The sequence below is a fragment of the Anticarsia gemmatalis genome, chromosome 7 (assembly GCF_050436995.1).
Source record: "Anticarsia gemmatalis isolate Benzon Research Colony breed Stoneville strain chromosome 7, ilAntGemm2 primary, whole genome shotgun sequence".
Taxonomy (NCBI): domain Eukaryota; kingdom Metazoa; phylum Arthropoda; class Insecta; order Lepidoptera; family Erebidae; genus Anticarsia; species Anticarsia gemmatalis.
In genome coordinates this window covers 6,136,007-6,148,794 of record NC_134751.1, presented here as the reverse complement: position 1 = coordinate 6,148,794, position 12,788 = coordinate 6,136,007, and the positions used below count along the sequence as shown (strand labels likewise).

Sequence of the window (12,788 nt, the reverse complement as noted above, 5' to 3'; positions counted from 1 at the left end):
ACCTTTTTTTTTGGATAAATAACAAATATTAAAGCAGAGTTAGAAGATGTATTTTTCATACATCATAATTTTACACACGTATTATTATATTCAGTTTTATATGTTCAATTTATATATTACTTATCGTTTTCTAGATTAATGAGGATATTAAACACAAAGTCGGTTTGTTTCTTGACGTTAGTCGACGTTGATCTTGTATAATATACTAGCTGACCCGCGCAACTTCGCCACCTCCGTCACCTAAGAGAGAATGAGTCATTATTTTCCCCGTTTTTGTAACATTCTTCGTTGCTACTCCGCTCCTAATGGCCCTAGCGTGATGTTATATAGCCTATAGCCTTTCTCGATAAATGGACTATCTAACACTGAAAGAATTTTTCAAATCGGACCAGTAGATCCTGAGATTAGCGCGTTCAAACAAACAAACAAACAAACAAACAAACGAACAAACAAACAAACTCTTCAGCTTTATAATATTAAGTATATAAGTATATTAGTATATAGATAATTTAGAAACTAATATAGGATAAAGAAGTAATTGACTTGAAATCCATTTTACTTAATGAATGAACAACACAATATAATACAAACATTGTATTTATAACATAAAACTTTCTTATAAATAAGAAAACCCTTTTAATTCGACAAAGTTACAAAATAGACGTTTGATTTCTAAATTGGTGCACACTATTGGTTCTTATGCTACATTACTATATCTGTCACTGTCAAAGTTGTCAACCTAAAAATTTACTCATATGGTCAAAATGTCATATCCTCGTCAAAAGTCATAAGTTGATCAGTACGTGGCGATAAATGTTGCTAAATATTGAAAATTGAGACAAACAATTGGTGTTTGATCTAATAGTGTCAAGACTTTTCTATCAACTTTATCAAGCTTCAGTCTAAAGTGTAAATCTACCAAAGATGTCTAAAAGAAGCCAGCCGAATTGGTCTCCGCCGGCGAGGGCTGATAAAAGACCGGTTCTGAAACTTTACAACAGCCTGACCCGTCAGAAAGAAGAATTTGTATGTGCTAATGGCAACCGTATCAACTGGTACAGTTGTGGTCCGACTGTATATGATGCCTCCCACATGGGACACGCCAGGTAAATACCCGGGCTTTACTAGTCGATATCAAACTTACACAAGATATTATAAGATTACAATTCACTTTATAAACTACTAACAATTTAGTTAAATTATGTCTAGCGTTATCTGGTGGGTTACTGTTTACTTGTAATTGTAAATCAATTATTTCATGGGTATTTTCATTTCTAATCAAATATATTAAATATCTATTTTCTTCTTTTTTACAGGTCATACATATCATTCGACATATTGCGGCGAATAATGTCCAACTACTTTGGCTATGATATCCTGTATGTAATGAACATAACAGACATTGATGACAAGATTATTAAAAGAGCGAGACAGCACCATTTATTTGAGAAGTACCTTGAGGAAGGAAAGAGTTTAAATGATATTATAGATGATGCAACTACTGTGGTGAATTACTATGAAGGTATTCTAAAAGATACCACTGACCCAGATAAGAAGAATGCAATGCAAAAAACATTAGATAGGTATGTTATTTAGTCACTGAGTTTGCTAAAACAATTGGGTCATTAATCAACAGTTTTTATACAACATTTTGTTAATACACAAAGTTGATTAAGAACATAAAATATAGTAATTGTATGTTGGCAATCCTCATGTACTGCCATGTGACTAATTGGTTTTAAAAACTATTTCTTATCACTTTATACTTATGTACTTTGCTACACAATGAACTAATAATTTAAACTATGAGTAAGGCAATCTCACATATTTGTATGGGAACTTATTGTGGCTGAAGTCTGGTATAAATTTGATAAAAAGGAATGTAGATTTTGGTCTCACCTTCCAATTTGTAATACATCTTTGGATAATATTTTTAAGCTGAGTTACTATGGCATCAAGTTACAAATCTAATATGTATCTAATGATATACCATACATAGCCATAAGAAGATGGGTCCAGTTTTTATTGGAGCATTTTAATAATGGGTAAATTTTTTGCTTAGGTACTCAAGTTGATAATGACTATCTATATTTTATAATTGACTTTTCCAGTATTGCTGCAGCAGTAAAGACTTTAAAATCAGCAGTAGAAGGAGGTGACACTGAGAAGATTGCCAATGCAAAAAGTGACTTATTACAGTCAGCAAAAGGTCCTATATCAGAGTGGTTAGACAGCAAGTATGGTGGAACTGTGACAGATAATGCTATCTTCACAGCCCTGCCTAGGTACTGGGAGAATGAATTTCATAAAGACATGAAAGCACTCAATGTAAGCTCTATTTTTATAAGAATTTAGAATAAGTAAATATGAAATTAAGAATCTAGTTGTAGTAAATAATTATGCCTGGCCAGGGAAAAAGTTTCTTGCTGTAGTAAGCCTATGCTACTATCTATTTACCAAAAATTTGTGTCAATCCATAGAGCTGTTTTGTTGTTTAGTCTGTGTTGTTTGTTGACTAAAAACACATATTTACTTTTATAAATTTAATGTATGCAATTAATAGTTAAGTACATGCACTAATAGATGAAAAAAGCTATGAAATAAATTTTATTGGAAGTTTTTCATCTATTTTTCATTGTATAGTTATCATGCTATACCCAGGCCAGTGGCAGTTATTAAAATCTAAGATGTTTTTTTCAGGTTCTCCCACCAGATATCCTGACCAGAGTTAGTGAATATGTACCACAGATTATAAAGTTCATTCAGAAGATCATAGACAATGGCCTAGCTTATGAGTCTAATGGTTCTGTGTACTTCAGTGTGAGTGAGTTTGATAGCAAAGATAAACATTACTATGCGCGACTAGTGCCTGAAGCTTACGGCGATACTAAGTCATTGCAGGAAGGAGAAGGTATGTAATGTTTTAAGACTTTTATAGAAGAAAATTGTGAATTTATGTATTTACACCTTTTAACCAACTTCATAAAAACGAGTGTTGTTTATAATTTTTTTTAACTTGATAGATTATGCTTCCCTCGTGGTCCCATTTTTGATATCTCCCTAAAATGCGTATTGCGTAACCTAACCTACACTAATGATAGAGTCAATAATGGTTTCGTGGTGCTAATTTGTTTTATCTCGAGAATAAAAATGTATCTTAACATATTTTTTTATAGGTGACCTCACAGACGATACAAGTGAAAAGCGTTCACCGAACGACTTCGCTTTATGGAAGCGCAGTAAAGCAGGCGAGCCGTCGTGGGAGTCACCATGGGGCGCCGGCCGGCCCGGTTGGCATATAGAATGTTCAGCCATGGCGTCCGACGTGTTGGGCAACAAGCTGGACATACACACTGGTGGTGTTGATCTCAAGTTCCCTCATCATGACAATGAATTGGCTCAGAGTGAGGTGAGTTTTGATGACCATAGTAAATTGTGCTGTATAACAAAGTGTGTTTTTGTGGCAATTCTAGCTTGATGTTTATTTCTGCCAATAAGATAGTGAATCATAAAAATGTATTGAAGAAATAAAGCTAGTCGCCATTCAAATTGATGCAATTTGACTGCTTAGCAACTGAGTACTTCGATTATGTACATATTTAAATAGGTAGAGACTACAAAATTTGAAACATAGAGAAGTTGAGGTTTCTTTATCTACTTGCTTGCACAATAAAATTAGAAGCCTTTTTTACAAAATGTCTACAAATTACTTTCTCTCTAGGCTCACTTCGACGAGCCGGGCTGGGTGAACTACTTCCTACACACGGGACACCTGACCATCGCGGGGTGCAAGATGTCCAAAAGTCTGAAGAACTTCGTGACGATCTCGGAGGCATTACGTCGACACACCGCGAGACAACTGCGCATCGGCTTTCTTATGCATGGCTGGAAGGAGACCCTCGACTATTCTGATAATACGATGGACATGGCAATACAAACTGAGAAGCTTTTCAATGTGAGTATGAAATGGGACTATTTTTGTATGCACCCATTTTGATCGACTTGGTGATAATGTAAATTCATTATGATGGATGTGTAACACAAGGGTAAGTCGGGATGACTATAATTATTCCGAAACCCGCCTATAGTCTTTTTCCAAGATTTTTATCCATTTGCTTATCACGTTTCGTAAGTTAATAGTGCCAGACCAAAAGTTTTGAGCTATCCGGACTCTTCCGTCATCCAGGCTTAACCCAGTGCAATATACGTAATTATTATACTTGAAACTTAACATCAGGTTATTCAGAACGTATTATATTTCAGGAATTCTTCTTGACGGTGAAAGATGCGTTGCGCAGTGGGTACGATGAAGGTTGCGGCGGCGAGTGGGGGCCCGAGGAACAACAGCTCTCTGCTAAACTTTCAGCTGTGAAAGAACAAGTCCACGCTGCTCTCTGTGGTAAATAGCTTATTTGAAACGAAGAATAGTAGAAATTGTAGGGTTTGGAAAGTCTTTTTTTTATTGATATTTAATTTCCGTCATATAATCTAGTCTGGGTGGTAGTGTATCTACAAAACTGCTGATCAAGGGCGAAGTGGTAATAAACTTGTCTTTAGATTATTTTCAATACTAGTTCGGAATATAGCTACGAGCCCCGTATATGGCAAATAGCAATAGTCACGCTAATGGTACAGTATGAGTGTATTTCATACATCATCGGTTACAACAGGGTAATGTAATTACAAGTAAAGTGATTAGTGATGTTGTTAACCCAACTCGCGCTTCACCAACGTAGTGGAACCACGGCCTAACCCCTCCCTCATTACGGGGGGGAGACGTTTGCCCAGCATTGGGTCATTAATGAGTTAAATAAAAAAATAATTTAATAAGTGTTAATATGTAATGTGGTCAGACAACATCGACACGCGCAGTGCGCTGGACGCCCTGCGCGAGCTGGTGGGCGCGGCGCACGTGTTCCTGCGCCAGGCGCCGGCGCGAGCCTCGCCGCTGCTGGCGGCCGCCGCGCGCTACGTCACCGACGTGCTGCACGTGTTCGGCGCTGTCGAGGGACCGCGCGGGGGTATCGGCTTCCCCGTCGGAGACGCTAACAATGTTTGCGTAAGTCACTTTGTATAATATATATGTATATTGGTGACCACCTGTGTGCATGTTTTATACTTCTACAACGGAACTGTGGTTATAACGCGCTAATACATTGAAAAGCTTCTAATATAAAGTTAGTGTAGTTATTCATGGAAAATATTTCGTATTAATGTGTGTAATGTATGTTTGAATAGAAGCATCTAACCCACTAATTCGAAGTACCTTGAAGTTATCCTGTTTTCGTAACAAACCTAAAAATCGTATATAATGTGGCCATAATAACTTGTGTATTTCGCATCAATACTGTATCAATGTATCTGTTAATGTATCAAAATACGTATGTCTTACAGTCGAATTAAATGTCATAATATTCTTTTACACGTGTAGTTGGAGGAGGCAGTGATGCCGTACCTAGAGGCTCTGAGTTCGTTCCGTGGACGAGTGCGCGAGGCGGCGCGGGCGGCGGGCGCCGCGGACGTGCTGGCGCTGTGCGACCGGCTGCGGGACACCGACCTGCCCGACCTCGGCGTGCGCCTCGAGGACAAGCCTGGTCAGAATCACTTGTCTATGTCACTTAACTAGTTGAAACTTCTTTTATGCCATAATGTCTACTACCAGACAGTTTAAAGTTCTACCGAAATACCTATTGTGGTTTCGTACTACGCCTTGAAACTAAATAATTCTAAATAAATTTCTCCATCGACCTATCATCGAAAAGGTTCAAGATTTTTTAAGTATGACCTTTTTGTATAATCCCAGAACCCCTTGAAAATATGGTACGGTATAAAATTGGAATTAATTAATCATCAACTGTTAAAAGTTAACTTCAAAAAACCGAAAATCAAATCCAAACATTTTTATTAAGAATGCCTAAGAGAAAGGTCTTTAGATACTTTATTATTATTATAAGGTTGACGATTACTTAATGGATAAGAAAACATGGGATTAGTTAGTTACGCGTTCTACACAAATCAAGATTAAATATCTATATATTTATACATACATCTTTGCATTGTATAAACATTAATCAGTCATTTCAATTCTGTAACAGAGAGGTATTGCACGAGTCTTAGTGGTATTCATTATCTTTTTTTTTCATTGAAATGGTGGGCTCCCATGCTAAGGTTCGTCATGCTCACTAAAATGTCATTGCTTGCGGCGGCGTCGTGTGCCGGGTCACCCCCTTCCCTCTAATATGTGCGAAGGGGGTGATGGCTGGTCCACGCGTCATACTCGTGAACGGGTGCTGCTTGGGGTGACTGGTCGTCCTGGGTGTGGTGACTGCCATAATTTTAAAGTAACCACGTTACAATAACTGTACTTCCTTTACCACAGTATGCTCTTGAAATGCCTCTTATGATTTCATTGCTTATATTACTATGTGGGTAGATGCTCCCATCATGCTTCCAATACTATTTATATCTTGTTTTTTTAGCACCTTAACATATTGATTTAATTTAATTTATGTTATGACCAAAGTGTGTTCGGTAGTGTTGGTAGGTAGCAGCTACTTACATCATCAATGTTTTATACCAGCATAAATATTGTTAAAATCATTTGGCGATTAAAAAGAGTGGCCAGGAGTTTCTTGCCAGCTCTTCTCATTGGCCCTACCTTCCGAACTGGCGGTAAATTCACTCTCTGTATCATTGACTATCATAAGTGTCAGCACTTGACCTAAATGAATAAATGATTTGATTTTGATTTTGATTTTGATACTTTAGCATTATTACACAAAACTAACGTTTTCTAACACGTCATATTACTTTTAGACCGGACGGTAGTAAAACTAGTGAGTAAAGAAGAGATCATGAAAGAGAGAGAAGAGAAGCAACGGTTAGAAGCGGAGAAACAGAGAAAGAAGCAAGAGTTACTGGAGGCACAGCGCGCTAAAGAAGAACAGAAGAAAATACCGCCCGGCGAGATGTTCAAGAGAGAAACTGACAAATACTCTCAATTTGATGACAAAGTAAGATTTTAACCTAGTGAAATTTAGAGCTTATTTTAGTAGATAATGGCAGACTGAAATATTTTTAATATACATATTTTGTGAATAACAATGTAGTATTGGGAAAAGTCAAGGTGTGCCTTGTCAGTTTATGTAGATTTGTACTTGTATGTATGTGAATCACAATAAAATACAACTAAAACTGAAGGTGTTCTTCCACACAGAACATTCATAGAACTACTTCTATAATCACTTTCTTAATACACTAGATACGCAAAAGATTCTTACACATAAACAAAGTCACCAAACATCTTGCACCTTTTTACTGTTTTCCATTCTCATTTGTGTTCATATAATATATTTAGAATATTTAAAATATGTACATATATGTTCGGAATAATAATCCTATTTTATTTTCTAGGGTTTACCAACACACGACCACGAGGGCAAGGAACTAAGCAAAGGATTAGTGAAAAAGTTACAGAAACTACAACAAGCTCAAGAGAAGAAATATAACGAATACTTAGCGTCAGTCAAGAACTGCTGACATACTGACTAATAACATACTAATTATAGGCGTATATCTATTAGGTCGGGGAAAAAGTCTTTTCGCATTATAGTATGTATGAACTTGTAACAAAATCTATTTGGCCTCAAGAATCACAAATGGGTACATTGGTTCATTAGGTTTGAGCTCGTGAGGTACTCAAATATCGAGCTTTTTTGCGTAGAGAAAAGATTTTATTACAAGTTCTTACATACTATAATCCGAAAAGACTTTTTCTCCGACCTAATATTTACATAATTAGTAACGTGTTTCAGCCGACCAACAGAGGTATTGCTCATTTGTTTGTACAATAAAATTGAACATCTCCATAACTATTAAAATTAATATTGTGTACTGCGTAATATTGTGCAATGTTATAGATCGTCTAAAGCGGCCTTCAAATTGTTTGTATATTTTGTGGGTGGTAGCCGTACTAGTAATTACACCATGCTTACGGCTTGAACGTTCGCATTTTACTATTTTGAGTTGCAATATTTTCACACTTTAATCATTCAAGTACATACACATCCACTTGTTGTTACTTAGGTCAAACTTGATGTTCCTAAGACTGGTCTTTCACTTTCACATGTGCGAGGTAACAAAGAGTATTCCCTTGCTGCTGACATATTATGCTGATAGTTATTAAAATTAAGGGTGGTTTCCCTGAAATTAAAAACAGTCCGTTCAGTTCAGTCAGTCAGTTCAGTAAGAGGCATCGAACATTCTCGCGCTCTAGCGTTATACAAAATTAGCAAAATGCGGTACATCTGACTGATAGATAGATGCCTGGATTAGAAAGATAAAGGTTCCTTCAAAGATCACTTTGCCTTAAAAAACCTAAAAATATTTATATAAGCACTGTACATTGTACGTAGAGATAAATGAGTACTATGACATTTATAAATAAAGTCACATGTTCAATAATCAACATTTTTAAAATAAAATAAGTAATACCTTGTACTCATTATTTTGTTTGTATATTACAAAGTATTGCTTATTTAAAATGTGAGGATAAAGGCTGTATAACATTGCGATATACTTGTATTAATTTATATGGAATTATTTCAATGTCTGTCCACTCGTAAAAATGTTTCTGCCATTCCAGAAGTATTTATGAAATCATTTTACTTTCAGTCTCCATATTTTCTGTGTCAACTATTCATTGTATTAACTTAAAAGAAACTCATTATGTTGTTTTCATGACGTTGTGTTGATGTGAGGAATAAGTTTTTTTATTGAAAGCTAGTTTTACCACAGACATACTTACTATCCAGTACATAGATAAATTGTCACCAAAAATGTACGAAAATGCTTTAAGCTCAAGTAATGGTCATTTAATCTAGCATCGAATTTACTTACTTATGACTAGAGATGAAACGGATATCCGGTAACTATCCGGTATCCGGCCTATCCGGCCTTGTTTTAACTATCCGGCCAGATACCGGATAGTAATACAGTATCCGGCCGGATACCGGATAGTTAAATTTTTACACAAGGCAAATCATACTCCACACACATCAAAAATGTTTGTTTTATTAATTAATATTTATTAGTTTAATACTCAAAATTAACAAGTGGCAAATTGTGATGAATAAATACCAAATTTTCCGCGTTTGTTGGTAAGAGGCGACTTCGCTTGGCTTCGTATACCAGACCAGCTTCTGAAAATAGCCTTTCGCTGTAAACGCTACTGCCAGGTGCTGAAAGATAAATTCTAGCAAATCTTGACAACTGCGGGTACTGATTTTGATTAACTGACCACCAAATGTATGGGTCGTGATTGCGATCGATTCGAGATGTCTTTAAAAAAAAGTCAATCTCGTTAGCAATTGGATTTTGTTTTTCTTGATCGTGGCCTTCACTACTATTATCCTTTGCCACTTCATCGAAACAGTTCCAAAAAGTGTCATGAGCTTCACGTGTGACCTTGGATCCAGTTTCATCTTCTTTCATTCGTTTAGCAGGTGTTGAAGATGGCGATGATCTTTCACCGTCAGAAGAAGATTCCTCGCAAGAGTTTTTTATATACTCTATCATGATTTTCTGTCGGGCTTTTTCAGTTTCAAGAACTCCTAAATAATCTGACTTGAACCTTGGGTCTAAAAAGGTAGCAATTAGGTAGTTTGGATTATCTCCTAAGGATTTAAAACGACTTTCCAATTCAGCTTTCAAAGAAGCTCTCATACGAGCTAAGTCTGGTGTTCTTTGTGCAGTCTCATTTTTGTCTAAATACTTTTTTAATGCAGAAATATGCGGAATCGCCTCGGATATACAGGAAAGGCCAGAACTTGTAATTTTCGTTATTTCTTCAAATGGTTTTAAAAGATTTATGCACTGCTCCATTAGGCCCCATTGTTGTATCGTCAAATTAGTGAGTGTGTCATGTTCAGCGACATAAAGAGAGATAGCCCTTTTTTGTTCCAACAAGCGTTCTGCCATGTAGTAGGTAGAGTTCCACCTCGTGTTGATGTCCTGCACTAACTGATGCTGCGGTAAATGTAACTCCTTTTGAATTGCAAGCAATTTTTCTTGTGCTAAACTTGAATGATTGAAATGAGTTACTAGACGTCTTCCAGTAGCAATCACGTCTAATACTTCAGCTTGGACCTTCATTGCCTCAATAACAACTCGCTGAAGTGAATGTATGAAACATCTAGCAGAATCATACTCTGCAACTCGAACTCCTTTTACCATATTAGCGCCACTATCATGGATTAGTAAATGAATTTTATTTCTATCAATATCCCAGCGAGCAGCAATAGCGTTCAGTTCCTTTGCTATATTTTCTCCAGTGTGTGATCCTGAAAACGGTTTCATAGCAAGAACGCCGTGTTGCAGTTGAAATTCCGGAGACAACCAATGGGCTGTGAAACTCAAGAAGCTGGAACTATTGTGCAGGCAGGTCCAAATGTCAGAAGTAACAGAAACTGCAATAGCTTTTGAAATGTTTGTTTTAATTTTGTCGTGAATTCTATTGTAGATATCGGGCACAATTTTTTGAGAAATATAAGTGCGACTTGGTAATTCATAACGAGGTAGCGCTTGTTCTAGAAGCCTTTTAAACCCAACCTTTTCTACGATACTGAACGGCTCGTTATCTAGAGCAATCATTTCTGAAATTAAATAATGATATTTCTGGGCTTTGGCATCATTTACATTCCAAAGTAATTTTCTTTCAAACGATTCCGACAGTGTTAGTTGTTTTTCTGCTGATGATGACGATGCACTTGTGCTGGGAACGACATGTACCGGAGCCGTAACAGGCTTTGAACTTTCACCAGTTTTTTTTTTATTTATCAATTTAAACTCCTCTGGATGTTTGGACTTCAAATGATTACTCATCGCTGAAGTACCTAATAAATGACAAAAAAAAACATACTTTAAAATATTGAAGGTTTCCGATTCACAATGTACATCAATAAAAAAAAAGCTAAAGTCATAAACTTGCATTCATAAAATTGGTGAATGTCGTTTTATTTAAATAATTTAAACTAATTTCAAGTAAGGCCGTAGTAGTAGGTACGTAATGAAAATAAAAATGAAACGACACATTGACCAAAATTTTGTTATACTGGTACCTACTAAGTTTGTTTATTAACAAAATCAGTTTAAGAATATAAGAATATACATATTTTTTTGTTTTCATATCTTTTCGTTCAATTGAAGCAAAAACATAACCTCTAAAACTTACGTACCTGCCTTTTTTCCTTCACCACCTCGAGAAATTTTAACGTGACACAACAAACATACCGCGTACTTGTTATCGTCACTGTTTAAATCAAAATATTGCCATATTAGCGATCGTGTTTTTGAGGATGACATTTCTTGTTAATCTATCAGAATTCAAACATAAAATCACGACGACAAGTGATAAACAACGAAATAAACAACAAACGAACTGAGAAACAAACACAAATTGACACGCGCGATAACACTCGAACGCCCCCGAGTCGACCCGATTCCGCTTACGTCCGCCGAATGCGCGTGAATATTTCCGATCTCGTTCACCGCGCGAATATTCAAATCAAACTGATCGCGTCAATGCAATAAAGGGCCGAATATCCGGCAGCCGGATATCCGGCGCTCCGGCCTAGTAGCTTGCCGAATATCCGGTATCCGGTATCCGGCCAAACTACTATCCGTTTCATCTCTACTTATGACATATGAATAAAGGAGTTATGTTATCATAACTGGTAAACTTTCGCGTTTACCAGTGATGGAAGCATTACTCCTACATACCCTTTCATAAGGGACTAAAACAGTTCGTTATTTTCCTCCACGGCACATAAAACTTATGGCGGAATTTCTAGAAAACTAAGTGCAGTGCTTGCTAATTCCCGCATATGATTAAGTAGTAAATATAGAGTATAGTATATTATTTTAATAATGGGATAAGTGCATTTTTAATATCAATGGTTACTCTAACTTTTTCATTTTTATATGTGCAGTTCATTTAATTAAAGAATTTCGTTAAGATCAGTGTGTATGTATGTTAAAGCTTATTGACATATAACTCGGTGATGTAATATGATATTTTTTTACTAAAGTACTACCTATTTCCTAATAAATTATTGTAAATATTAATTGGCTTTTATTTCATTTTTTTATACATACCGATGGGGACTTTGGTACGCTGTGTATCATACCAATCAGATTACCAAAGATATCATTATACATATTTATTTTGAATACCTACTTAGGTATGCTCGATAGAACTTACGTTTGACTCTTCAGTATGTGGTGAGACATCATTCAAATTTTTTTGTTTGCAGCATTTCGCAGCAATAACGCCAATAACATTATAGACAATTCACTGAACTTGTCTAGTGAAAAGTCTTCATACGATCAACTAAAACCTCAAACTAAAATTGCTTATGTCCTGTTATACCTGTAAAATCCATGATGAATCACCGGAAACTGGAATACTGGGCACTAAATATTCTGCTACGTACATAATATCACTATTGGATACTATAGCCAGTAGTACGATTACGTGCAATTTAAAAAACGTAACTGATTCGTGTTAACTGTAGTTTGTTAGGAGAATATAAACTGGGTCTAGGAAAAAGTGTCCTGAATAGTCCTGTTACGATGCAAATCATTCCGCTATTGCAGATTACATTATTAAGAAAACTCATATTAAACTGCGATATATAGTCGTTGAATACAACTGGAATTATGATATCAGTAAGTTTGTGTTTCTGTATCATGAAAGCAAACTTATTTTGAATTTCTCAGAGATTAGTTCA

The 12,788-nt window shown here is 36.1% G+C and overlaps 2 protein-coding genes across 2 annotated transcripts; one reads left to right on the top strand and one right to left on the bottom strand.

The window, feature by feature from the left end:
* Positions 1 to 772: 772 nt before the first annotated feature.
* CysRS (cysteine--tRNA ligase, cytoplasmic) lies at positions 773 to 9,899 on the top strand. Its single transcript, XM_076116685.1, has 11 exons — positions 773 to 1,106; positions 1,317 to 1,583; positions 2,112 to 2,328; positions 2,701 to 2,911; positions 3,177 to 3,409; positions 3,722 to 3,955; positions 4,264 to 4,399; positions 4,854 to 5,059; positions 5,432 to 5,594; positions 6,817 to 7,013; positions 7,414 to 9,899. The coding sequence occupies exons 1-11, from the start codon at positions 925 to 927 to the stop codon at positions 7,537 to 7,539; spliced, it is 2,172 nt and encodes a 723-aa protein (XP_075972800.1). The 5' UTR covers positions 773 to 924; the 3' UTR covers positions 7,540 to 9,899.
* LOC142974388 (zinc finger BED domain-containing protein 4-like) lies at positions 9,094 to 12,117 on the bottom strand. Its single transcript, XM_076116686.1, has 2 exons — positions 11,235 to 12,117; positions 9,094 to 10,892 (listed from the first exon to the last, which is right to left on the bottom strand). Exons 1-2 carry the CDS (start codon positions 11,359 to 11,361, stop codon positions 9,094 to 9,096), a joined length of 1,926 nt encoding a protein of 641 aa, XP_075972801.1. The 5' UTR covers positions 11,362 to 12,117.
* Positions 12,118 to 12,788: the final 671 nt, after the last annotated feature.

Coding starts and splice junctions, on each gene's coding strand:
- CysRS (XM_076116685.1), top strand. CDS start 925: ATGTCTAAAAGAAGCCAGCCGAATTGGTCTCCGCCGGCGAGGGCTGAT. Junction 1,107..1,316: donor TCCCACATGGGACACGCCAG/GTAAATACCCGG, acceptor TCTTTTTTACAG/GTCATACATATCATTCGACA. Junction 3,956..4,263: donor AAACTGAGAAGCTTTTCAAT/GTGAGTATGAAA, acceptor ATTATATTTCAG/GAATTCTTCTTGACGGTGAA.
- LOC142974388 (XM_076116686.1), bottom strand. CDS start 11,361: ATGTCATCCTCAAAAACACGATCGCTAATATGGCAATATTTTGATTTA. Junction 10,893..11,234: donor TGGTGAAGGAAAAAAGGCAG/GTACGTAAGTTT, acceptor GTCATTTATTAG/GTACTTCAGCGATGAGTAAT.